Source organism: Anser anser (assembly GCF_964211835.1).
Source record: "Anser anser genome assembly, chromosome: 1".
Lineage (NCBI taxonomy): Eukaryota > Metazoa > Chordata > Aves > Anseriformes > Anatidae > Anser > Anser anser.
This window is the reverse complement of record NC_139720.1, coordinates 74022354-74049125: the sequence shown is the minus strand read 5'-3', so window position 1 is coordinate 74049125 and position 26772 is coordinate 74022354. Positions and strand designations below refer to the sequence as shown.

General features: G+C 39.1%; 1 protein-coding gene across 6 annotated transcripts in view; it reads right to left on the bottom strand.

Moving 5' to 3' along the window:
- PHF21B (PHD finger protein 21B) overlaps nt 1–26772 on the bottom strand; it is a 175336-nt gene that overhangs the window by 6178 nt on the left and 142386 nt on the right. For all 6 annotated transcript variants that reach the window (XM_083821076.1, XM_083821077.1, XM_083821073.1 and 3 more), the window contains 7 exons: nt 22812–23162; nt 20485–20607; nt 15085–15136; nt 10221–10297; nt 6163–6217; nt 2603–2625; nt 968–1126 (listed from right to left, as the gene is read on the bottom strand). In XM_083821076.1, the coding sequence (XP_083677202.1) occupies nt 968–1126; nt 2603–2625; nt 6163–6217; nt 10221–10297; nt 15085–15136; nt 20485–20607; nt 22812–23162 (840 nt within the window). The remainder of the gene's footprint in view (nt 1–967; nt 1127–2602; nt 2626–6162; nt 6218–10220; nt 10298–15084; nt 15137–20484; nt 20608–22811; nt 23163–26772) is intronic.

Below are 26772 nucleotides of genomic sequence, written 5' to 3'. Positions count from 1 at the left end.
ACTGCATTGTTTTAGTAATTGTTTTACTGCTCCTGCAATCAGCATTATTCACAGCAACTAGACAAATTATCATTTCTGACATAGCTATGATCAATAACTATCATGTAATAAACATGATTTAAAGAACATGAAGTGCTCTCCTTACACCTTTCAGATCTACTGGTGAAGTGTCTGCTTCTGACACTGTGTACTCATACATAACATTTACATTACTTGTTTTGCAATCTACATGCTGGTGACTTTCTTGTAAAGAAGAGAAACAAAGGAAATGAAGAGACGCTTTCAATCATTTTCCAGGACAAACCTCAGCAGATATGATTATGGTGAAGCTAGGCTTAGAATGTATATTCTAAGTTAGAGATAATAAAAATACCAGAAATAAATGTTGCAAACTGTATTAAAATCTCCTCAGTATTAGCTAATGTGGTCCCCTAAGCTGTGACCATAGTTTAGTTTAATTTAGTGGTACACAGATTCAAGGTTTTTCCTATTTTCTCTTCTCGGTGTGCTATGCTACAAAGCTGGTGAAGGGCCTGGAACACAAGTCCTGTGAGGAGCAGCTGAGGGAACTGGGGTTGTTTAGTCTGGAGAAGAGGAGGCTCAGGGTAGACCTTATTGCTCTCTACAACTACCTGAAAGGAAGTTGTGGGGAGCTGGGGGTCGGCCTCTTCTCACAGGTAACTAGTGATAGGACCAGAGGGAATGGCCTCAAGTTGTGCCAGGGGAGGTTTAGGTTGGAAATTAGGAGACATTTCTTCTCAAAAAGAGTAGTCAGGCATTGGAACAGGTTGCCCAGGGAGGTGGTGGAGTCACTGTCCCTGGGGGTGTTCAAGGAAAGGTTGGACCTGGTGCTTAGGGACATGGCTTAGCGGGTGACATTGGTGGTAGCGTGATGCTTGGACCAGATGATCTTGGAGGTCTCTTCCAACTTTAATGATTCTATGATTCTATGTCCCATGTAGCTTACCTTCTGTTGGCACTTTGGACAGACCCAAACCCCCTTGGGGGCAGTTTTGAGGGGTGGGTCCAAGCAGTTGAGGTGATATGCCCTGGGACACGCGCCACAGGGCTGCAAGTTAATGCCACGCTTGCAAGCAGTGCAGTGTTCATCGTGGTGGATCTCATTCTGCAAGAGAAGAATGGCTTGGGTCAAGTCAACCCATTGAGCACTTCTCCCTAGGCAGCACTCACAGGCACTATTCCAGCAGCCAGGCTCATTCAAACACAAAATCTACTTGTCAGAAGCACCCTGGCAGCTGTAGAAGACAACAGATATAATGGTGTATGACAGCAACAAATACAAATAAACAAACAAGCCAGAAGCAAGTTCCCTAAATTGAAATAGATAGAAAAATAAAAATCAACTACTCAAACACAGGAAGGAGTAAACTAATATAGCCAGTTTGTGATGTTAGAATTATTTCACTTGTTCTTGATAATGTGTCACTCCAACACGTGTATCAACATGGGCAGCTCTACTTTAAAGTGTGGGTAAAAGTCAGTATGTGGATCACTTGTCCTTCAAGTCCAAGGCAGAAGGAAGCAAGCAAGCAAAAGTTTCTGGGGAAAAAGCACAGTTCCATGTTTTATGCATGATGCCTCAAAGAGCAGTTAAGAAAACAGTATGCTCGAGTATAGCTTTTCCCTATGTACCCTTCTTTTGAGAACTCCTCTAGAGGGCTCCTCTGTCCCTCTGTTCTCCCTTTTGCTAATTGTTTTCTGTTCAGACTCTGACGAACTATCTCCAACAAGACTGATTAATACTTTGTCTGAAGCAATATATAACATGAACTAAGACTCATCAACAAAGTTACAATGTCATGTAGTAAATAGCTATGCTAATCTGGTGGCAATGTTAATTACTCTTTGTATAATTAAGTGCATTTTAATAGAGACTGATTTTGAAACTCTCATGGTTTTGTGAATCATTATAAAGAAAATCTAAATTTTCCTAATATTTTTCCAGCAAGGAGAATAATAATGTTGTATCTTTGTTAATTCCAAACGTATATTTTCACTTTTAGGGATACTAATTATAATGTTTCATGATAATTTTAGTCAGGCTTACATCTTGAATTCAAAATCAGTCCTGTCAAAAAACAAACCAAACCAACAAACAAAAAACCCAACTCTCCAAATATTACTGTTTAAAAATTATCTACTCTAAATTTTTAAACTCAAAGTAAAGAGATTTAATATATATAACCTATAATGGTAATTAATTTTTCTTAAAATATTCATTAAAAAACACAAATCTGGAATAGCACTTTCTCAATTAGGGGATTCTACAAAGGGATTAAACTCAAGCTATGTACACGCAAGCCCTTGAGATTCTGCCTCTGAAATTGTAACTCTGAGGTGCAAAGATTTACATAAATGAGCAATATTTCACAAAAGTAGTATGAAAGGCAAAGAGAATACTGCAATTCTGTGGTATAGATAATCAATAATCAAAAATTAATCAAATTAATCAAAATTAATCAAAAATCAAAATTAATCAAAAAATAATCAAAAAATAATTCTACAATAATCAGAAGAAAGTTCTGAACTACACAGTGATGATAAAAGACACCGGTAAATACACAAATTTTGCTACACATACCTTCCAGAATTGATCCTCATTTGCTAGCATGTGAAAGAAGGGTAGAGAACAGATTAGTGGGAAATACATCACTGCAATGAATGCTAGTTCTCAGCTATGGGAGTGCTTTTAGTCAAGCTGTGATGTGGGACATTGTCAAAATTAACGCAGGCAGAAAAGAATGCAATTACAAATAGGAGAATGAGCAGCAGCAAGTATTTTTCAAATTGAGATTTTAAAATTTACATTGCAGGAATCCAGCACCCAAAGGTCTGGTAATACGAGAAGCACAGATACTATTTTCAGTTTTCAAAAAGTTTCCTGCGGAGCTCTTCTCTGCATGTCACTGGTCTGAAAGTCTTTCTTAAGGACTTTAGGCTGCTGGGTGTTGAACAGTCTGGCCCTGAACCAGCAAGGCACTTAAGCAGTGTGCTTAACTTGGAGTACAAAAGTGGTGCCACTGACTTACTGTTAAATGCGTTTAAATGTTCAGCTGATTCATGACTGAAGTGTTCAGCTACTTGTGGGAGAGAGTTCTGCGTTATCATCAGCTCTTTATCATCAAGCTTCTCCCACCCAAAATGCTGCTGTTTTCTGACCTTCTGATGAACTGAGCTCTGGTGATTGCATTCACAGCCTGATAGGAACAAGAAGCATCAGAGCTCTCTGGAAAACAGGCCAAGCCTTTCGTAAAAATATTTGTGACATTGATCCCACTTTGATCCAAAAATAAAAACTGAGAAAATTTTAACAGCTTTATGGAAACTGCACAGTGGCTTGTGATTTTTTGCTGCTGACTCATAAGAGACTGGTACATGCTGTTCCAGTGACAAACAGCTGATGGAGAGGCCTTTCTTTGGATTGGAGTGGTGACAAATATACTCGTATTTCTGTCCTTAGCTCCTTCGGTTCCCTCCCTGATCACAACTGGGAATACAGCTGTCCCAGTGTGAGCCCACATATACTGAGCAACCTGTGAGTTGCACACATAGAAGATGCAGACACAGAGACACCATGGTCACACACATGTAAAAAGAGGAACATAAGAACAAAGGAACAGCTTCACCTAAGTTGGACCAAAGACCCAAGGTCCTTTGCTAAGAGCATCTAACTCTGCTGCTCAGGCAGAGTGCAAGAACTGGGCAAGCACAGCATAAATTTTTATACTCCAGAAGCATCTTCCCAAATGCTAGCAGTCTGTAGTTTATGGGTTTCCCTAACCTGGAGTTTGCATCTTCATCTTTACATTTAACAGACTTAGATAGATTTTTCTTCCATAGATTTGTCTGCCTTTTCCAACAATTGTAGCTTCCTTTGGCATTCAGTTCCATAAATAACCACAGACTTATCTGCAGATGTCACTACATATACACAAATACACACACAGAGATCCATGGGCATATGACACCACGATTACTCAGGGGGCATAAATGTTATTCAGATAAACAGAGGCTTGATAATTGAAGAGTCTTTTCTACAAATGATGTATGTCAGGGGATGTGACCTCATTTCAGGTAAGACATTTTCAGATAAATGAATCCTGATTAACTGACATTTTGCTGAAAATTTACAAGAAATGTTCTCTTCTGTATTTCTGGAAATGACAGTTGTTTCCTGTACTTCATAGAGCTTTTTTTAGTTTGTTTATTTCTCTTTTCAGCTCAGTTTTGTTGTGAAGTTCTAGACATTTAAAACTATGTCAAACTATGCTTTCTAGTTAAAATTAAACCGAAGATGGATTTTTTTAAGGAGTGTTTTATAGCAGAAGGGGCAGTCAGCTATGCTCTAAAGGCAGACAGCTACACCTCTGCTATTTCAAGCTGTCTGGGACTGCATCTGCCTTCGGTCAGAGCTTACATCACATTGTGCACAACAGTGCCCAGTGCATGTAAGTAATTACAACCTCCAGAGGTGGGAGGGTCTGCTCTCAGGAAGTTCAGTGTAAAATTGACAGAATCTGCAGAACCCCAGCACAGATTCTGGAAGCTGGACAAACCAAAGATACAGGAACCAAATAGGAATTAACAATTAAGGAGAGAGCGCCGTGGCTTCCAAGCAGCTCCGTGACAGGCACATTGCTGGAACTCTGTCCCCTGCCTCCTTCCTTGCAAATCAAATGGGAAACATGTGGAGGAAAGAAGGTCAGAGACGTCAAATCCTAACTTAAAAGAAATCTATGAAGGGGCTGGCAGCATGGCTTGCAAACATTGCCATTCCCTCCAGATATATGTTTACCAGGGAAAAACAAGTGGTATGATAAGACAAATAAAAATTATAAGTTTAATTTTCAGGCTAAAACTGAGCTGGGAGTAACATTCTTTCAACTGGAGCTCACATGAGGATGGGCTCCTGCTAAGAGGCATGTCATCATAGCTGTTTACCGTATAATAACCTCTCCTGTCCTCTGACACCTCATGCACTAGAGGCATACAGTAAGTAGGCCAATTGTCTGCATCTAGCACATGAAGTTTTGAAAGTAGAGAAGCATCGTCGCATTTAAGATGGTGATCCTGTGGTGCAGGAATCCAAGGCAAGGCCAGAAAGGTGACTCAAGCACTAAACATGACACTTGACAGGCATACCAAACAACCACTGAAAAACTGTCAAAACTTCAAGACTTAATTGAAATTATTCCTGTAAATACTCCTAAAATGGAAATAATATTTGGATCAGAAAAAAGCCTGCCTTCCCTTACCTCTAATGCACAACAACAGAGCCCAAGTTAAGAAGGCAGCACAAGGGCAAGGATATAATCACACTTCTCTATTTTCTTTTTCTCCTCTTCTGTAATGCAACTAAAGTTTCTTGCCTTATCTCTTAAATTCCTACATGGGCCTCATCTAAAGAATTAAACTGTACTCAGTGTTGTCCTTGTTTCATCTCCCACCTCTCAACGCTTTGCCTTCTTTATATGTTGCACATTTTTCCATGAATGAGCTCTTCTCATGAGCTATTCATAATCTTCAACAAATGGCTCCTCCGAGTTGTTCATTCTCAATGCTTTTACCAAGAAATTTTCATTTTCTGAAGTTCTTATAAATACAAGGTTGGAAGGCATCTACAAGGCCATCAAATCCAGTTTTATGTCTCCACCTCTTGGACTGAGAAAAACTGTGGTTTTCAGCAGTTGTTTTTAAAGCTAAAGATATGGTATATTTCTAGCCCTTGAGGATGGAGAACAGCTTCTTAAAGTTGACAAGAAGAGGCAAATGAAAAGTCCAGAATATAATTTTTTTTTTTTAGATCCCAATTTTTCAACACATGCTTTTAAGCAGTTGGAGTTGGCAATACTCTCTTCTTGAATCAGTCCTCTAACTTCATGGTGCTTACAATACTAGAGATCAGATTTGCCATTGATTGCAGAGTCTTTGGATCAGTTTCTATACAGCCCTGACCTTTAGCTTTATCCTTTATCCATTTTTGCAAGAAAACCATCTATTTTCACTCCACGCTAAAAAGCGCAGGAACCTTACACAGAGCAATGCCCTATGGTATCCTAGTAGTAATTCCTATGAAATCCTGCTAATAAATATTTAATGTGTCATCAGAGCAGTAGTATATTCACTTAAAAATATGCTTACCTCTTGTTGAAAGGAACAAGGGATTATTCAAATAATTTGATGCAAGGCGTTTCCGCTGCAAGGAAAAAGAAACCATAGCATCACTGAAAGCTGCTCTAGTTGTCTCTTACTGTTCCATATGGCTATACTTTCTATGAGTTTCCTTTATACATAACCAAGTATCCAGAAGCCAGTTCAGTGACTTAGATTATTCATTGCTAACCCCTAAGATAGCTATATAAACAGTTGCATTATTTACCTTTCTAACAAGTTCTTCACAGAGCAGTTTTACATGCATTAGATTTTATTAACAAGCGAGAAATGCAAATTGCACATTATTGACTGAATTTCAGTATATGTTCTAGGCAACTGAAACAGTAACTCCAAACCTAGCAGATAACATCCATAAAGGAAAAACTGCATAATAAATTGTTTCTGTGAGATGACATCTTTATTTGCATATATAGAAATGGAGATGGACTTCCCACCTGCAGAAAAACATCACTATCCTCTGTGACACTTGCCCACAGTTAGTAGAAACATACTTCATTTGTAAGCTATGCATTAGAACCCAAGTGAAGTATTTCTCTTTCAGAAGTTAATGTATATGACCTCTAGAAGCTTGCAGTCATTTCAGTCTGCTGTGGTTATTAAAGACCTTCAAACTTGCAAACACAGTCCACTGTAAACCTGACTGAGATGTTTAACGAACTGTAATGCAGTCCATCAGCAGCTTAGAAGATGGTAAAAGCTGTTGGTCAATAGCTACCTGGGCTTCATTAACAGTCTACATAACCCTTAATAGGTCCTCTAAGCCATCCTCCTACAGCAGGACTGGAAACAGTACCATTTTCCTCCATTAGATGTTAAGTCTATGCTTAGAGGAAAAGTAGTTTTTTTTTGCTAATAAATAATTTATTCTGTGATGAGTAAACTCTTCTTTTATAAATGGGTGCATGGCAGTTTTTTAAGGAATTTTGAATTGATGTTTCTTCAAAAAATATCCAGTTTGAAACTTAACCCTTTCCTATGCTGAAGGACAACAACAAAGAAGCTACCAAGAGTGGGAAAATAGAATGGTATCTCAGAAACATTTTCAGAAAAAAAAAAAGCTTTGCAAATGAAAAGCACAACATTCAATTGAAGACATAAGACTGTGATCACATTTTTGTAATCAAAGAAGTTAACATTAACACTACGGATGCTGAGCTCCTGCAGTTTTGAGGGGCATTGGCAAATAAAAAGTCTAATTTATATGCAATTTCAATTTAAACAATCATGAATTAAAGATCATTCTGTAGACTAACCGTAAACTAAACTGCACCAGAATGCCTGAAATGCCACAAAATACCTCAACTCACTGATTAGCAAATCAATCTGAGCAGCTAATTGATCAGTGAAAAAACATCTGCCTCCATTTTACTTGAACGGCATTCCCCATGGTCAGTACTTAATGACAGCTCCTAATGAGGACACAGCTTATCAGTCATAGGACTCTTTTACAGACATTTCTTTCTCCATGCCATCCTTCACTTCATGATATGCTTTTGAGAATAGATATAATAAGGAGTATGAACTAGGGGTGCAGCAGACCTCCTCCGTCACCCCCTCCATGGCTGCTCCAAGACAACTGAGTTTCTCATGAATGTTGATTAGACTACAGTCACAAAACTCGATTGTAAGTTATTTTAATAAACTCATCAGGACAGAAAGGCCTATGAGAAGACACTGCAAATGTAATGGTAGCAAGCCTAAGGTTCCTACTGTGTTAAACACTGGATATATGAACATAAGTATTTGCTCTGAAGAGGTTGCTGGAGAAAAACTGAGTCCTGAAGAATTCAAGTGCCCAGAGAGGGAGCATAAAAATCATAATATTTCCAAAAAAAAGAACAACCAAGTTAACAAGCAGCTTGACTGCACTGATAGCTTTCTTCTTAGCCTCATCTGTCCGCTGTCTGCTAACAAACACAGACATTTGCAAAAATTTTGTTATGCCAAAATTTCATCACTGATACCTGTGTAAAGAAAACTTACTTTATTTAGGCTTAAAGAACCAGAACATGGAGGAATCTTGCTTAAATGGAAAGCTGGCTGCAAATCAGTTTAATTTCTGCAGGAAGTTCAAATAGTAACCCCAAACTGCGGTACAATGTTAAAGATGGAAATTTAACATGCTAAATAAATAGAAACATAATAAAACCACATTTTTAGAACAAGTTAAGTCTATTTACATGCTGACTTTATACCAGGTTTGCAATGCAATATTTTGTAGGCCCAAATTTTGCTATTGCCATTAACGTAACAGCGTACACATAACAGATGATAGAGATCATCCAGATCCATTTTATTTTTAATTACACATTATTTTACTTATTATGCAGGCTTTCTTACCCTCCGCACAGCACACTGATTCTTAAACCAGTATGTTCCTTTTATGAATGTATCTAATAAAAAAAAAAAATAAACTAAGTTCTCAGTTTATTATTTGGCACATAGGAAAAGAGGAATGGCCATGCAAGTCTGAAGACAACGCAGCACTTCTATTCTTCAGGTCTGACCTAATGGGACCATGTGTATAGGTAAAATAGTAATTAGATCCCACATTAATTTAGTCTTTTTGGCCTTTACTAAAACTATCATGAATGCTAGTTTGCAGTAAGTGATGTTGTGGGGTGAAAACCTGTTGCTTAGCTACTGAGATTAAATAATATTTTTTTCTTTTCCACATCAATATATCTTTACAACTGAATGCATGGCTCTGCATTCATATATACTTTTGTAATAAGAAGTACTTAAACCTTTTATTCACATGAAATAGCACTGTGGTAAAAAAAAAAGTGAATGATCACAGGATCACAGAATCACAGAATCGTCTAGATTGGAAGAGACCTCCAAGATCACCTAGTCCAACCTCTGACCTAACACTAACAAGTCCTCCACTAAACCATATCACTAAGTCCAACATATAAACGTCTCTTAAAGACCTCCAGGGATGGTGACTCAACCACTTCCCTGGGCAGCCCATTCCAATGCCTAACAACCCTTTCAGTAAAGAAGTTCCTCCTAATATCCAACCTAAACCTCCCCTGGCACAACTTTAGCCCATTCCCCCTCGTCCTGTCACCAGGCACGTGGGAGAATAGACCAATCCCCACCTCGCTACAGCCTCCTTTAAGGTACCTATAGAGAGTGATAAGGTCGCCCCTGAGCCTCCTCTTCTCCAGGCTGAACAATCCCAGCTCCCTCAGCTGCTCCTCGTAAGACTTGTTCTCCAGACGCCTCACCAGCTTCGTTGCCCTTCTCTGGACTCGCTTGAGCACCTCCATGTCCTTCTTGTAGCGAGGGGCCCAAAACTGAACACAGTACTCGAGGTGTGGCCTCACCAGAGCTGAGTACAGGGGGACAATCACTTCCCTAGACCTGCTGGCCACGCTGTTTCTGATACAAGCCAGGATGCTGTTGGCCTTCTTGGCCACCTGAGCACACTGCTGGCTCATATTCAGCTGACTATCAACCAGTACTCCCAGGTTCTTCTCTGCCAGGCAGTTTTCCAACCACTCATCTCCCAGCCTGTAGCTCTGCTTGGGGTTGTTGCGCCCCAGGTGCAGGACCTGGCACTTGGCCTTGTTGAACTTCATACAGTTGGCCTCAGCCCATCGGTCCAGCCATCCTCCTGCAGAGCCTTCCTACCCTCGAGCAGATCGACACACGCACCTAACTTGGTGTCATCTGCAAACTTACTGAGGGTGCACTCAATCCCCTCATCCAGATCATCGATAAAGATATTAAAGAGAACTGGCCCCAGTACTGAGCCCTGAGGGACTCCACTAGTGACCGGCCTCCAACTGGATTTGACTCCATTCACCACAACTCTTTGGGCCCGGCTATCCAGCCAGTTTTTAAGCCAACGAAGCGTACGCCAGTCCAAGCCACGAGCAGCCAGTTTCTTGAGGAGAATGTTGTGGGAAACGGTGTCCAAAGCCTTACTGAAGTCAAGGTAGACCACATCCGCAGCCTTTCCCTCATCCACTAAGTGAATCCAATTTCCCTCATCCACTAAGTGAATGATCAAGTACCTCGGTTTCCAAGAGTCCACTGTAGGCTGGATTCGCTGTGCTTCTTCTCTTCCTTTCCTGACGTTTGCTCTGGATTTCTGTAACCATGGAAAAAAGCATGAATTGTGTGTTTCTCATTCATCAGGGAAAAATGTAGCTCTAACTTGTTAATCAAGATGCTCTTGCCCTCAACCCCTTGAGCTCTGTGTTCAGTTTCAGTTTCTAAAGTGTTATTTGGGTTGCATCAGCACTGATATTTGCTGCAGTTCAAGGCTTGACATTAATAAGCTTTTCCTTGTAAGACTCACAACACAGGCATGTTTTATTTTTCCCTTCCTCCATGGTGGAATTCTGCTGCCCTACAAGATTTTTATGATGATCCCTTCAGACACACATTCAGCAAGCATCAACAGAGAGCTTTCAAAATGCTATCAATGTCTGCTATTAACGAAAATGAAGCATACAAAGCAGTTAAGCCTTGAAACCCATATCAGATGAAAGTATAGAGATCCTCTTAAGTTTCATTTATATTATTTTTTCTCTGCAGAGGCTAGAAAAAACAGTCAGAATGGGATGGGTAGATTCAGCTCTAACTAGGGCACTATGACTTATTCATCCAAAATAACACAACTTCATGATCCTAAACTTGCAAAGTGTTTTTGCGAGCTGTACATGTAACTATGCCACTGGAAAGAGCAGTGCAAAAATAAGCTCATTGAATTGCTGTCCTGTTTGGGAAAGGGGGAAAAACAGAAGAACTCCCTTCAACTAAATGGCAACACTTATCGAAGACGGCACTTACTCAGGACTGCATTTAGCAAAAACTAGTCGTGTGCAAGCTTCTGGATACACAGAAAAAGTGAGCGAATTCCTGGCCCACTGAAATCTGCAGATTTAATGCTGCTTTTATCTGAGCTAGGATATCATTTCCATCACAAGGAATTTCTTTTTCCAGCTCTTTATGTCTGTTCAGAATGGTGAGATTACTATAAGCATGTATTTTACAGTCTACTTTTTATTCCAATAATAAAGTAAGAGCAGACATGCTTTAGCAAGGAGAGCCACCCAGCATCCATCCCATGACAAGAAGTGTGTGCAGCTGGGCTGATGCTTGCTCCCCAAGTGAATATTTTATGGCAACATTCACACTCTGCGGTGATAAACCACAGAGCTCTTTTTAGTCTAAATGCCCCTCCCATGGTTGTGACACCTCCACTCTTTTCGCTCTGAGTAAATTTCTCAGAAGGAGAGGAACTGGCAGGAACACTAGCCTGTCAGCCCATCAGAGGACCAGGAGCACACCCAACAGAAACTCATGACACCATCTGGTTCTGTAGAAGGTCTGGCATCTTTTGCCAATGTGTGAGGCCCATCCCAGAAGGTCCTCCAGGCCAGAAAACGGTCTCAAGGATATTGAACACTATCTCCCATTTGCAATCCAACAGAAAGATACAGTCCAGCTGTCAGGATGTTTACAATACATGGGAATTGGATTCCTGACACACAGTTTTGGCTTCCAGGCACCCTTTCCAAATGTTGATCACTTCTCCACAGAGTAAAAAGGGCCATGTGCCACAGTATGTGATATGAGTATCACTGGTCACGTCCTGAACACGGTGTCCTTAGGGACAAGGCCAACACTCTGCATGGATTTTGTACAGCCCTGAGTTCCCAGATACTGATTTGAAACTTCTCATTCACAAAGGACTATTGGCTAAGCCGCCACTCTTGCAGTGGTGGATGTAGCAGACAGAAACTGGATAGACAAGAAAAACAGAGGAGCAACTACTTGTGTATTCTGGCTGGGTTTTCCCACTGGCATGGGAACATGTCACCTCTCACACTTGGGTGTCTCTCCTAGGGCAATTCAAAGAGTACAGGCAGGTCTGAATCACAGCCTGACATAAGACAGACATATGCTTCCATGCAACTCCTGGAGCTGTGCAGCATCTCACTATGAAGAAACGTGCGATCTGAGACTGCACTGAGATGTGCAATAAACCCCATCTCTGAGACCACTGCCAGCATGTCGTTAACATCCTCGGTGCCATGAAACCTCCAAACAGGAAGCCATTGTATGGGTAATAGCTTCTGCCCCACCACTGAAGTATTCCCTACGATGTGCTCTTCTAGCTATGAAGAAATTGCCATCCTGGAGCTTCCAAACCCTTTGGCAGCCTATGAAGGGAATCTGGCCTCTGCAGCCGGATGAGTGCTACATGTGGATCCAACAGCCTGCCACAGAGCCATGGGAAGGAAGATTGTTGTTCTCCATGTCAGTTCTTACAAGGGGAATGTGCTCCAGGCCAGAAGTGCCAGAGATGTCACAAAAGAAGAACCCATGTGCTTTGATGCTGGCAAAGAAATGGAGAAAGTGGAGCTGCGCTGCCTTTTGACTTTGGTCTCAACAGCATGAGCACGAGCCGTGGTTTCTGCAGCCAGTAGCAGTAACCCAAGCTACAGGGTCAGTGCATCCAGGGGCTGCAGCATCTCAGCACTCACAGCAGCACAGGGAAGAAGCTGGAGACAGACAGACTGCCCAGACAGACTTACTCCTTTTCAGAGGTTGTCACAAGGATGCAAGATTGGGACTTTCCACTGGTCTGGGAAAAGAAACAAAGGATTTGACACAGCAGAGCTTTCTGTATGTTGGGGTGCATAACTGGGCTGACTGTCTTCACGAGAAGCCTGTGATGGATCTATAGCTCTCTGCCCTTTTGGGTCCCAGGTTTAAGAGAGAATTTCTTTGGTACATGCTCTCACCAAGGCAACAGAAATATTTGATGGAGCCTGACTCACACACGTGGTAGAGACCTGGAATACAGCTTTGGAAGAGGCATCACTGTGGTGCAGAAATAAAATCTGGCTGGGGGGAAAAGCAATTGCAGTGAAAATATATGGAAAAAGAGATGGAGAAATGAACTAAAATAGCACTAGATGTACTCCACCTTATGCGGCCATCAGGGAGGGAGGGCACAATGTCAGCACTTCGTTTATGGAAACTGTGAACAAAAAATATCCATGCTTCTGATAAAAGGAGTACGTACACCCAGGAGTGCATCTGTAAATAATCACAACCAGCTAGACCAGAGGCATAGACTGGTAGACTTTGTTACTTGCCACTTCTGCTAAAAAGTATTGAGCATGTTTTCTCTTCCTTTTTCCAAACAGGGCTTAAAAAAGTAAAAATAAGTAATTTGGTTTGACTGATTAAAACATTCCAATAAGCTAAATGGAAATACTTGATTTTTTTTCTTTAGCTAAGAAGTTTGTTTCTAGAAAGACATGAACTAAAGACTTCTTTTAAATCTTTTGTTTTCAATCTAGATTTGTTTTACACAATGGCAATGATAAAAAACATTCTTACAGCCTAGAGAAAAAGACTATGTCACAACCACAAACTACATCACAGAATTATTTAGTTTACTAATTTTAAAAATACAACCAAAACAGAAAAAAAAAAAAAGAAACTAAATGGCAATACATTTGATAGAGATTAATAATCTTGAAGATAGCTTTATGTTGGAGGCAAAGCTTCAATAAGCTGATGTCTGTATAATGTCTGTATAATGTAACACTCTGTATGGTCATTCTATGAGGCCTGTAATGACAATTCATCTTTAGTGCAATCTGTATCCTGCAGAACGTCAGTGGAAGGGGCCCTGCAGAACAGAGCTCTTTTCCCAGTAAGGTGAAAGATCCTCCTCTGGAAGTTAGCTGGAAAGGCTGCTGGACTGATAGAGAAATCCATAGAGAAGTGTATCACAGTCCCTCACCACAAAATTAGCAAATAAAATGAAGAAATGCAGTAATGCTGTGGATTAATGATACTGAGTGAATAAGCTTTTAATGACTCAATCCTGATACTGTTTAATTCAAAAAAATGTAAAACTGAGGAATACATTAGAAGTACTAAAATAAACTGAACTGCGTAATGACCACTCCTTCCTGATAAACAGCAATGGCTGATAACCGTAAATATGACACAGCACTAAAAAATAACCGTTAGCATGTGAAAGCTATAAGGGTATTTTTGGCAGTTGCAATCACCAACACTCATGAAGAAATACCCTTTCCATAGTAAATAGCTCTTGGTGGGAGCTGTTTATTTCAAGGTAGTAGGAATATAAAAAGTGAATTTGTCTGATAGAATTGATTCTGCAGGATTAGTATTATAGCAGTTAGGTTCAAAATGTGCATCTCTGCACTTACTGTATAACAGAATAGAGTAGTACTTGATGTTTTGAACATAAGCATTAAATCCACACAAACACTTTATTAGTTCTAATAAAATCAAAGGGCAAAGAATTATTCAAAATGAAGTTCTCTCTGTTGTAAGCATAATTTGCACTTCAGCATAATTTCAAACGTTGTCCTATTTTCCTTAGACAAAGAAAACAAGAACCAGTCATCATTTGCACTTTTTGGATTATAAATCTTCTCCTAAAATTGCTGTAGCTTTTAAATTTCCATTTCAATCCATTACCATTAAGGGATTAAAAAGGCCGATGGCTTAAAGTTTCTCTAAACTGCTTTCAAATTCTCAATCATTGGGACATTAAATGTTTTTCTAAAATACAGATTTAAAGAGGAAAGAGAGAGGAAAAAAAAAGCAAGAAAACACCAGAAAACCTGCTGCATATATTCCGGAGACTTTATAATTAAGATGCTATTTTCTCTAGAATTCAAAGCCTCTCTTAAAACCAAGGAACAGAAGCAAAAGAAACCTTATTAAAAAGAAATCAAGCTGTAAATAACTTGGACTCTTGAGTCAGCAAGGTATCTAAGAACGTGGCGAACTCTAAAGCAGTTCCATTTGGCTGTGGAGCAGCAGAGAGAAAAGATTTCACTCAAAACCTGAACTGCAGAACATATGGCATCTTACCTTCCAAATGTTCTGTTGTAACCAGTCCTAATGCGACCATGAAGGCAATTTTCTATGGAAGGAAATAAACACACATTAGATTTTCTACTACAACAATTCTGGTAGAAGTAAATAATCTGGCATTGACAGAATAAACCCAATAAGGTCTTTCAGAAATGTCTATTACTTGAATGCATAGCAATATGAAGAACTAATTGAAGATTTGCTTCAGATATGCCTGGTCAGTCATGCCCTACTTGTAGGACTATATAAACTTTAACAGTTCAGAGACTTATAAAGCCAATGATGTATGATTATTAATTGTACATAATGCATGACCAAAATCCAGTCAATTCAATTTCATATTGCTAGTTGCTTTGTTACTCCACTCTTTAGAAAAGTAATTGTGTATTATTATTACTGTCTGGCACTGTTTTTATTGGATACAAGCAAGCTATATGGAGAAGATACGACACTCTTTCACTGAACTTTTCAATGCTATATATCTGTTAATAATTAACAAGACACCTTAAGCATATTGAAATCTCCCCCCCTTCAAAAAAAAAAAAAAAAGAATAATTTAGAAATTGTTTGTCCCAAGTTACAGAAAGAATATCACATGCGTGAACTGTGAAGGGGTCTGCTGATCCCTTATCTTGCCTCAATGGGGAAGCTAACAAACATCTCCCACTGACAGTAGTGAACTCATTTTACAGTGAGGAATGTGATTTAAAAAATGACTCAGAATTTTTGGTACACTGTGTACACACAAACCACATCTGCATACTAACAAAACTTTGAAATATGCCTATGCAGTTATAGGGCAATTACTAGAGCAGACTCTACATTTTCTGTCAGAGATTTTTCATTGGGATTTTTTTTTCCAATGAAATTTCCTGCAAGAGAAAGTTTTGCTGAAGATTTAATTCCTTTTTTTTTTTTAACTTAAAAGGAAACCTGAAATTCTGTTGCGTAGTTCGAAGCCCAAATTGAACCAAACTACTTGGTTTTGCGTCAAATCTATGGTACTGTGGGGCCTCCTCTCTCTGCTGTGCTGAACAACCTCATTGGATCATGATACCCAAGTGGCATTTTCACAAGGTGCAATTCCACAGAAGAGACAATCTGGCTAGAAAAACCAAGCTATTAGGAATCCAGCAAGCAAAACTCACAATCCAACTGTGATAAAGCACCCAAAGACCATTGAAAGATGTAATTATCATACTCACCCAAAATAAAATGTGTAGATTTAGGTTGAACTAAAATTGAGTGTTTAAGTGGTAGATCGTCAAAACATTCTGTTTCAACCAGAGAAGTGTCAGGAGAACATATTTCAACACTTCCAAGTCAAAATTAGTTTGAACTTCTTGTTTATGAAAAACCTGATGATTCAACTTTTCATTTCAGCCCATTGTAAAATCAACTACGAAGTTATTGGAAGTACCATTTCCTTTGCAATTCTGACTTCCACATAGTGAAACTGTGAAAGTAAGCACATCCTCATTTTATAGACGAAAAGATCTAGCTAAGGGGTGGGTTCTTCACAAATCAGAGGGTCAGGATTGGATATCCTTATTCTTCTTACATCTGTGAAAATATCTACATCAAAGAGGTAAACTAACAAAGTCATAAGATAGGAATATTGTCATTCCATGATCTCCTAGTGTGTAATTCTTCCTGTAGATTAAAAAATGGTCATGTAGAATCTCATCACTGCAATTTAGATAACATTCATGCTATATTTCTGCCTTCCATAACTGTGGTAATGACAAGCACATGTACATTTGCACATCAGACCTTGATTTCATTAATGCTCACTCCTTACATGTCTAAAACACCAGCTAGGCATGGTGGGGGTTCCACACGTGAAGGGAAAGATGAATATTTGATCAGAGACCCACTGTGTAGATCTGAGAAGAAAATTTGTCAATTGAGTAGAATTACAAGCTTCACTTCACCCCCACTAGAAGTAACTTTGTGGCAGGATGTCTCAGTGCTCTGAGCAGAAGTCATAGTAACATTTAGATATAAAATCAGAAAGTTGGAATGGTTAATGTATGATTGTATGTTCCCATTGGAGCACAGATTGCCTATATTACCTAAAGATGAGACTGTAAAGGGAGCATACATTTTCTGACATCTAAACTAAAATTATTTCAGTACTGGCACGCTTGATAAATTTCCTCTCTTTATACTAAATTTATTTGAATACATATCTAATTAAATGTAATGACAGCATACTTGCTTATGAAGAGTTTTCATAAATGGACTTGATAATTATCTCACTATTAAAGACAGGAAGGGTTAGGTTTTATAGATATTTGAAATATGGTTCCTCTTTAAAAATCCCAATAGAAGCGGTATTCATTTTAACAAGCACATTATATTAACAGCATATTTGTTTTCATGGGTTTTGTTATTTCACACTCTTGCAGCTCATTGGATTCCACTCAAAATACTAGTTCCGCTGCAAAGCTTTACTGTCAAGCATCACAGAGAAATGGCAATGCAGTGTTGTTTCTGCTCTGTGTAGGAATCCACAAAACTGATTCTTTGATTTCTCCATCTTTTCAATGCAGGCTCAACTCTACCATTTAGTCCACAATAGCAATGTGTCTCTCTTGTCAATTCTTAAGTAGGATTAAAATCACTGTTAGCTAAATAACCAGCATTTCTGGCAGTCATTTTTATTTTAAGTAAAAGAATGTTAGAATGTGCAGGAAAATGCTGTCAGCAATGTAAAATTTTAGTAATACACAAACCGAAATGCAAAAAGTTTTGTGCAATTCTAACTGCTTCTTCTGTGCTGAACTCAGATACTTTTAAGTAAAACAAAACAAAACAAACAAAAAAACTAAGAAGCATACCAATGACAAAAACAAACAAACAAAAAACAAAACAAAAACAAACAAACAAAACAAAACAAACAAAAAACAACAAAAACAGCCATTTGCTCCACAGAGGGATCACTCCCTTGTGTAATTCATTAATTTCTTTGCAGAAATCATTCTGGTGGGAGAGGCCCCATTACTAGACAGGCGGCAATTTAGTTCGGCAGTTAATGGCCTCCATCCTCACCAGCACCTGGCTTAGTGAAGGGAACAGGACACCATTCTCCCAGTCACTCCTCAGCCTCCGGATGACAAAACCCACACAGCTCATGTCCCAGGAGAAGGCTCTGACCACTGGACCTGGACATCCTTGCTGACTGACTCCCTCCATCCCTTCTGGGAAAGCCACTCCATAGCCACTCATCCAGGACTAACGGCTGTGAAACACAGGCCCAGCGAGATTTGCTATAGTCTAAGGATACTTGGGGAAGAAGAAATCTTAGGTTTATGCAAAAGGAATACATATTTCAGGGCTGCTGTGTCCAGAGCTAGCTTCCTGGCTTCCCAAAAGAACAACCAAGCCAGAAACAAAAGACAACCAGCAGGTTCTGAGTCCTTTGTGTTTGTTCAGATATGCTTAGAAACTGCAGACAGAACTCCTGGCTACTGTTAGGTCTGGTTACTTCTGGTTTATTTATTTTGAATTTTACATTTAATATGTTAAATCCCAGTCTGTCATGACTGACATTTATGTAGAGACATACTCAAGTTCCTGCCTCAGTTTTGTGCTTTGAAGATAAATAAAGGTGTGGAAAGAAGTGCCTAGACTGCTTATTTTCTTAAAAAAAATACCATGGTATCTTTGTTACTCTTTGCCTTAAATTCAATCGTCTGTTAAACAGCTATGAATGCTTTTAGAAATGTGTGTTATGTCTTTTCACAAAGCAAAACAAAGATTTTTACAAAACCATTTCTTTTTGTAATTACATGTTCTATTTATGTCATTACATGTTTACACTAATTATGCTGTTAGTTCTAATTACACTAATTCTATAAATACATGATAATCAACTAAAGTTTACTTTCAAAGAACAAAAGAAATTAACTCTAGACTTACATATTTATGGCTGTGAAATAAATCTATGAAAAGTCACACTTAAGGGCATAGCTTCAGCATCCTACACAGAAAATTGTGTTTGCCAAGACATCCTGTATACATGGTAGGAACAATGTTCTTGGTTACAAAAAAAGACAGTCAGAGGAGCCAAAGGCACCAGGATATACTAGTTAGCAATTCAATGGAAAGCTCATTAAATTTAAGAATGCTATACCATAATCTGTCCTGAGTTGCACGGTCTCTTTCTGCATTCCTCTGGAAGATTTTTGCTCAGTATTCTTTTGTGGGGAATAAATTACGGTCAAAGAAAAATGGATTGGTTTTTTTTTCTAGCATTTTCTTTTTAAGCAGAATCTACTAGCTTTTCTGCCCCCTAGGTGCTGGACAATAAATAATCTTTTGGAAATAGTTCCTTAATGAAAACAGATGCAGTCCCATCATTCCGTGGTAACGAAGATTCACACGAAGGTCAGATTTTAAACTTGGAGGTTTCATAAGCACAGTTCTGCAGGGCTTTTGCATAAACCTGTGATATTCTAGGTTAAAAGCCACAATATTTATCCCCTAACACTGTTCCAACTTTTGTCTTCAAATGTCGATAGGAGTGACATTGCCCACATAACATTAAAAATTTATATTGTGATAATTCTCTTAAACTTACAGTGCCAAGGATGCTTTCTTGCTCTAAACTTATTAGAATAATAAGGTTAAGATTTCACATTATATGAACATTTCCGCACTGTAAGTAAATGCAGTTTGTACAATTTCTCAAATTGCCTCAGAAGTATTTACAAGCTAATTTGAATACATCTAGTCAAAACCAAAATGCCTGTTAAACATAGATTCCATTTCTACAAGGTCTTCTGATTTGTATTTTCAGTTTACATAGTAAATATAGTTCATGAAAGAGATTTAATCTTATTACTTGCTTTCTACTCTCTTCCTCAATTTGAACCATTTTAATGTGTTTCAGACTAGAAAGAATCTGTGTGCATGTGGGAATGTGGGATAACGCACACAGCAAATGCAAGGAACTATATTGTTACACACAATCTAGAGACTGCAAGATTCATTACAGAGAAGATGAAAATGTAAAAGCCCATCTTACAAAAGAAATGTTAATTCAACCTCATGTACAGCCTGTAAATCCGGTGTTACATATTCGATAGCATAAAAGAAAATATTTTCAGCTTTTATATACCTTTCACGAGAAATACAGCTATACTCAGGCAAGGTGCCTGGATTATTACGATGCCTACAATTCTTACATTTTACGACACTGGGAGGTTTGAAAGATGCAAACCAAATTTGTCAGAACAACTCACAGGGGCAGAACACACCTTTTGCAGTGAACCATAAGCACAAAATCAGTAATTATGTATGCACACAGAAAAAAAAAATTAGTAATGACCCCTAAAACTTAGGGGTCATACTGTAGCTCATTTATTAAAATAATAATTAAAAAAAAATCACCTCTGGATTTTCCTCCTTTTTCTTTTTGGTAGCAGGGGATCCCTGAGCTGACTCTTCAGGAAGTTTCTTTGTCTCCACTTTACTTTCTGTCTGGGTTTGGACTTGAGGCTGAATAATGATAACCTAAAAGACAACATACAAATAAAAGAACAGAATTCACTATATATAACTAGAATTTTCTGCCTGAAAATGTGATTCTTCGTTGTAGTGTTAGTTGATACCTACATAGGCAACAAATATGTCACAAGCCAAAAATATTAAAAACTGGATACCTAGCTTAGGCCTCTAAATATTCTGAAAATGAATTTTTATAGATGCATCATAAACCAGCAGCAGCCTAAGGGAGCCATTTGATCAGCATCTCCGAAAATTAGGACACTTTCTATTTAGAGGGCTCCTGAAGCTGATTCAGTGACCTAACTTTGGTGTTCATGTTGCCAGTGATTTTAAGTTGTTTCCTTTTATTTTCTTTCACAGAGACATAGAAGAGATGGAACTACTACACATTCAAAATAAGAGTCTCATCTCAGTTATTCCAGTGTTATTACAGAGTAAGTACATGTGGATTGGAAAGAAGATGCTCCTTAGGAATACTGATGTGACAGATCAGAGTTCAGTCCTCAGCATTTATGGGTTATAAGCAGTGGATATCCAGTTTTGCATAAACAAAATAAAATATATGTTTTAAATTAAAATTAATTCTGGTTAGAACCTTAGCCATAGGAATTACTACACAGATCTCTTAGGCATGAACATGTGTTTGTATGTCCATCTGCTACTATTTGAATTACCACGTAAAGATTTACATGTTTCAGATAACATTACCTCAGAAGCTATTAAATTAAAAGGAATGAAAGACAATTTCTAACCACGGAACTATACGTGACTTTACACCCATACTCAAAGCTTCATAAAAGAGTACAGAAGAGCTTCCCAAGGTCACCTTCTTGATGAAGGTCACTGAATTTGAACACTGGGCCTCTTCCATCTATTTCACTGCTAACCTTCAAAAAATTTATTTAATTGTTATATACTTTATCTCAACTCAGTCACTCTAAAAGACTCAAGAGCATAAAAAGGAATTTTTTTTAACCAGTAGCCAGTTAAAGTAAGAAAAATAAATTATGTTAGAAAAGTGTAGAAGAGATGCTTACTTTTATTTACCTCACAAACCATCCTACATCCTGTATTCTTTCTTAGCACTGTATGGGAACCTGTGCTGCCAACAAAATCTGGGGTAGCAGGAACTAGCAGTAAATTACAATGAATGTCCGCTGGGTACATTGGCAGACTTTATTGAATCTGTTTCTGGTACATGAGTGGAAAAATTCTTATATTTCAAAGCTAAAAAGACACACAAAGTGGAAAAAAGAAATTTGTAACTTGATTTTTTCCTACTGATCTGCTGATCAGTTTTGAAACCCCGAGCTCTCATTTCATTTGCCCATGGAAAAGAAGAAGGGAATGCCTGATTATTTGATACACTCCCCTGGGATCAGTTAATATAACTGATATCTCTGTATAATTGAAGAGGGAGTCCATAGGAAATTTGAGCCTGCACAGAATTCAGGGATATTATTAGTAAGAAATGGTTTAAGTAAAGAGAAGATCATATTGTTCCATTAACATCAGGCTACACAATGATGCATTTTGGTCCATCTAAAATCAAGGCATGTACACAGACAAATGTCTACTGGCGTCCAGGTGTCCCCTTAAGGATTTTTCCACTGCTTTCTGATTATTTCCTTCAAAAGGAACCACAAGCACCACTCTGTCAGGGCTTTGCACTCCCAGAGGAACCACAAGTACAAGAGAGATAAGGACATACTGGAAAGTGTCCAACAGAGGGCTACCAAGATGATAAAGAGACTGGAGCATCTGTCCTATGAAAAGAGGCTGAGAGAGCTGAGACTGTTCAGCCTGGAGAAGAGGAGGCTCAGGGGGGATCTTACTGATGTCTGTAAATACCTGAAGGGAGAGTGCAAAGAAGACAGAGCCAGACTCTTTTCAGTGGTGCCCAAACTGGAAGACAGGAGGCTCCCTCCTAACATCAGGAAGCCCTTCCATGCTGTGTGGGTGACAAAGCACTGGCACAGGTTGCCCAGAGAGGTTGTGGAGTCTCCTCCTTGCAGAACTTCAGTAGCCACCAGTACGTGGTCCTGGGCAGCCTGCTCTGGGTGGCCCTGCTGGAGTAGAGGGCTGGGCCAGATGGCCTCCAGAGGGTCCTTCCAGCCTCAGCCCTTCTGTGATTCCGTGACCATTCTGCTCACATCTGTGCCATAACTCCTGAGTTTGGCAGCCGAAACACAGCAAGAAGCAGAACCTACCTTGCTGTCGGCACTGATGAGGAGTGGTTGCACTTTGATGCTGTCATTGACCACAGAGACGGTAGCGCTAGTGCTGATAGGAGTTGCATTGTTGGGGGAGGTGGAGATGATGGCGTACGCCACACCGGCACTGCTCAGTGGTGACGAGAGAGGGGTAGGCTCGGTGACGCTTTGCGACTGGCTGTTAGGTGTCTGTACATGGCTGACGGTGTTGTTGGCAGTGGGGAGGGCAGGGCTGGGGTTTTTGATGCTGACGACAGTAGCCTTTTGGAAGGTAGGAGGTTGCTTGGATGGTTGGTCTCTGCACGGGGAAATAGGGAGGCTGTCTGGAATCAGGGTCTTTGGCCTAACCTGCAAAGAGGGTTAGATGTTATTAGGCATAATCCAACTAGACATAATCCAATCCATAATTCCAACTCTAGTGGAAAAACACTGCATACGTGCACTCTAGCCGTAGAGCCTCTAGTTGTATTAACCACACCACAGGAGCGCCTAGAAAAATGTAGTGTAGCAACTTGAAGTAGACAGCCATTCATTCACTTGTAGATGTATTCCCAGCACTCCTCAGCTGAGTCATTTTGTAGTCCCTAACTCATTGCAATGCTAAATAAGAAGGGAGAAAAAAGTAAATTCCTCACTTTTATTAGCACACATCCATACACACGGTACTCAAGCCACATTCAGTTCTCAGTAGGCATGTTTAAGCCAAAGCCTTTTTGCAAAGAATGGAAAGCACAGATGCAATAATTTCCTGTTCTGAAGGACACAACACTCCTGCTATGAATTAAGGAGTGGGAATTGAATCATTAAGGGAGTTGTGGGAAAGCATTTACAGGAACATTAAGTGTATGCACATCATTTGTACTGGTGGATCAGTGAATGAAGATCCTTATATTCTTAAGACAAGCCATGTTCAATGGACACAACCACTCAGCTCAACAACAACAACAGAGAGAAAGACAGGGAAAAAAAGACAACCACAAACGTTTAACTTAGTATTTTGTGCTGTAAGGAAAAAGCTGATATGCGGCTGTGGGTGAGTAAAGAAGGCACTTCTCCATGGATGGATGGGGAAATCATTTGCCAACATTTGTGAAGACTGAGGTTTTACACAGAGCTGTGAATGATAGCTGAAAACAATTGTCTCCAGCTAATGTGATGTGTTTCCAGTGGGGTAATTAATGTCACCCTGTCAACATGGCTCTGACTTAACAACGTGTTAAGTACAGTTCCAGAATTGAAAATAAATAATTTAAACTGCTTCACATGAAGTTAACTTCACTCCTAGCTTATTCGTTAACATGGCCACATAAAACAGCCGGCTCCCTCTGTGCTTATTTCATCCTGTCACTTCTCGCACCCTCCATACTGTGAAACAAAATGACAAGCTGCAGCAGACAGGCAGTGGAAACAGCTGCCTGTGCTGCTGTGCGTCAGCCAGCAAGAGCCCTTCCAATGATGCTGCCTCCAATCTCCAGCCTAAGTAAGCCATTTAATGAAAAGGCAGGGATTCACTGATGTAGGGAAAATCATCTCTCAAGGCTGGCCGTCGTCCTCTATCACATCAAGGAGGAGCTGTACCCATTTCTCCTTGCAGAGAATATGAAGCATGGCAGCACACGTATCTCAACTCTTTCTATTCCAGTAGCACAGTGCTCAGTTGCCACTTGGCTCCTAAAACTGATGAATAGTATAAACATGCATTAGAAGCACAGTCCTGCTTAGGAGCACATAAACTACAAGTAATCAAGGTAGGTGTAAAGTGAAAGAGCAAACAGAGGCAGACAAGAGGCTTTGCCCAAAGTACAGCGGCAGACGAGTGACAAAGCTGGGAATCTGTTGTGTTTGGCTCACAACTTCAAATTAACACCAAAAAGCCTTGCAGACTCATTATGAAATGACTCAAAGCTACACTAAACAAGAACTAACCACGCTCAAGATATTCTGACAGTAAATGAAATTTTTTGCTCTTTTTCCTCCATCTCATGAGTTCCACCCCACATATTTTATGTAAGGGTTATTTGGTTTTATTATTGAAGATACCAGACAAATACTCTGGTCAAGATATTTAAGAAGCCAGTCTATGTTTAGCTTCATATTCAAAATTAATTAATGGTCTTATTTTATTTTCAAAAGCAGTGCACAGGGGTTTGGTTTAGAACCATCCTAGCTCAGGCATTTTGCAAAACTAAGGCTTCTAACATGAACAACAGCCCAGTGCAACAGCAGTCGTGAAGCAGAGACAGACTCTTAAAGCATTTATGTCTGTATCAGAGTCAGTTATACAAGCAGATATTGTAACATCTATTTTTATAATAGTTGTTTATAATTTATAATAGTATCCTTTTTCCTCCTGTTATATCTTATATAATTCTTTCATATGTAAGCCTTTAACAAGTTGTTCATGCCCATGTGCTCAGAGATACGTGCACAGAAATAGCGTTGTTATTCAGAAAAAGTCTGAGACGCTTGGCAAAATACAGTTAAAATGTACTCTCATGGCCAAAAAAATATAAATTTAATTGTAAGCTGTTTGGCAAACATCTAAATGATGGATCTCTCCTTAAAACAATTTTCTTGTAAATTGGTATAACATCAGTTACCAACAGAAATACTGTAAACATGCAAACAGATAAGTACATATATACAGGGAGAAAAATAAATAAATAATATCTCAGATCCAAGATTCAATGTAACTGTCACTGGTAACTTTAAAAAAAATCGTCTGACAAAAAGTCATCTCTGTAGTTTTTCTAGCCAAAAGCTGTCATGCAGTCTACCCAGATCTACTGTATCTGTCACTCTTACTTGCATGTTTATATTTAACCAAAAGCCTAATTAAAACTAAATGCCTATATATAGTCTAGCTACATAGTTATCTTTTCTACACTATTACCTATATATGTATTGATTGTCAGATGTAATACTTCAATGAATTCTATACACGCTCTTTACACAATTATATTCATTCTGCAAGTTGTGGATGAATGCATATGACTGTGCTATATAATAAGCTACTCCTGCACAGTTAAACAGATGTAATTTTCCAAAGTAACATATTCCCTATAAATCACTACCTATTGAAGTATTTGATCTGGTTTAGCGCACGTGAACATAAGCTGGGGATTTTCTGCCACCTTGTGATACGAAGGAGGTATAGCGGTCTTCATTGTCCAAACCTCTGCAAATTCCCTGACAAGTTCATTTAACGTTGTGAAAGTAGATTTATTACAGAATAATAAAAAGGGTTGACTACAGAAAAGTTTCAGGTGCTCCTAGCACGAGTTAAAGCTAAAATAAGTTAAAATAATATTTATTTTCTCAGCCCACAGGCATGCATCCAAAAAAGAAAACAAGCACAGAAAGCCATTCCCCTCTGCAGTGCTCTAATACCTGTGAATTGAAACACTAGGCATAGTACTTAAAAAGCAGCTAGGCTAACATTTAGCAGAGTTTCACATTTAAAAACTAACCTGCTATAGTACTCTGTGAGAATAAATGGTGTTATCTGGGAAGGAAAAAAAAATGAAGGAAAGAGCTAACAAATTCCTTTCCCACACTGCAAAGCTGTAGTTTAAATTTGGGAGACAGAAGGGAGACAGCAGCACCAGTAGAAATCTGGCAGCTGACAATCACCAATGAACTGTATTTTAGATGGAAGGTAAGAAAGAAGCCTTTTCTACTGAAAGTAGCATAGGTTGGATGGCACCAGTCCCCATTACAAGAGGCACAACAAATACAAGGTGCATAAATTTGGAAAAGGAGAAAAAAAGAGGAAGTAACAGACAGCATGTGTGTCACAAAGAGAAAACCACAACTGTTTCTCCTGTAGCTCAACCCTCCTTTCCCCAAATATCTTTCATTTAACTTCTGACAGCTGTCAAAACAGAATGTGATACTACCAGGGCTATAAATGTACGGGAAGAGAGGGCTATTGCTTGAATGTAATGATTTCATAAAG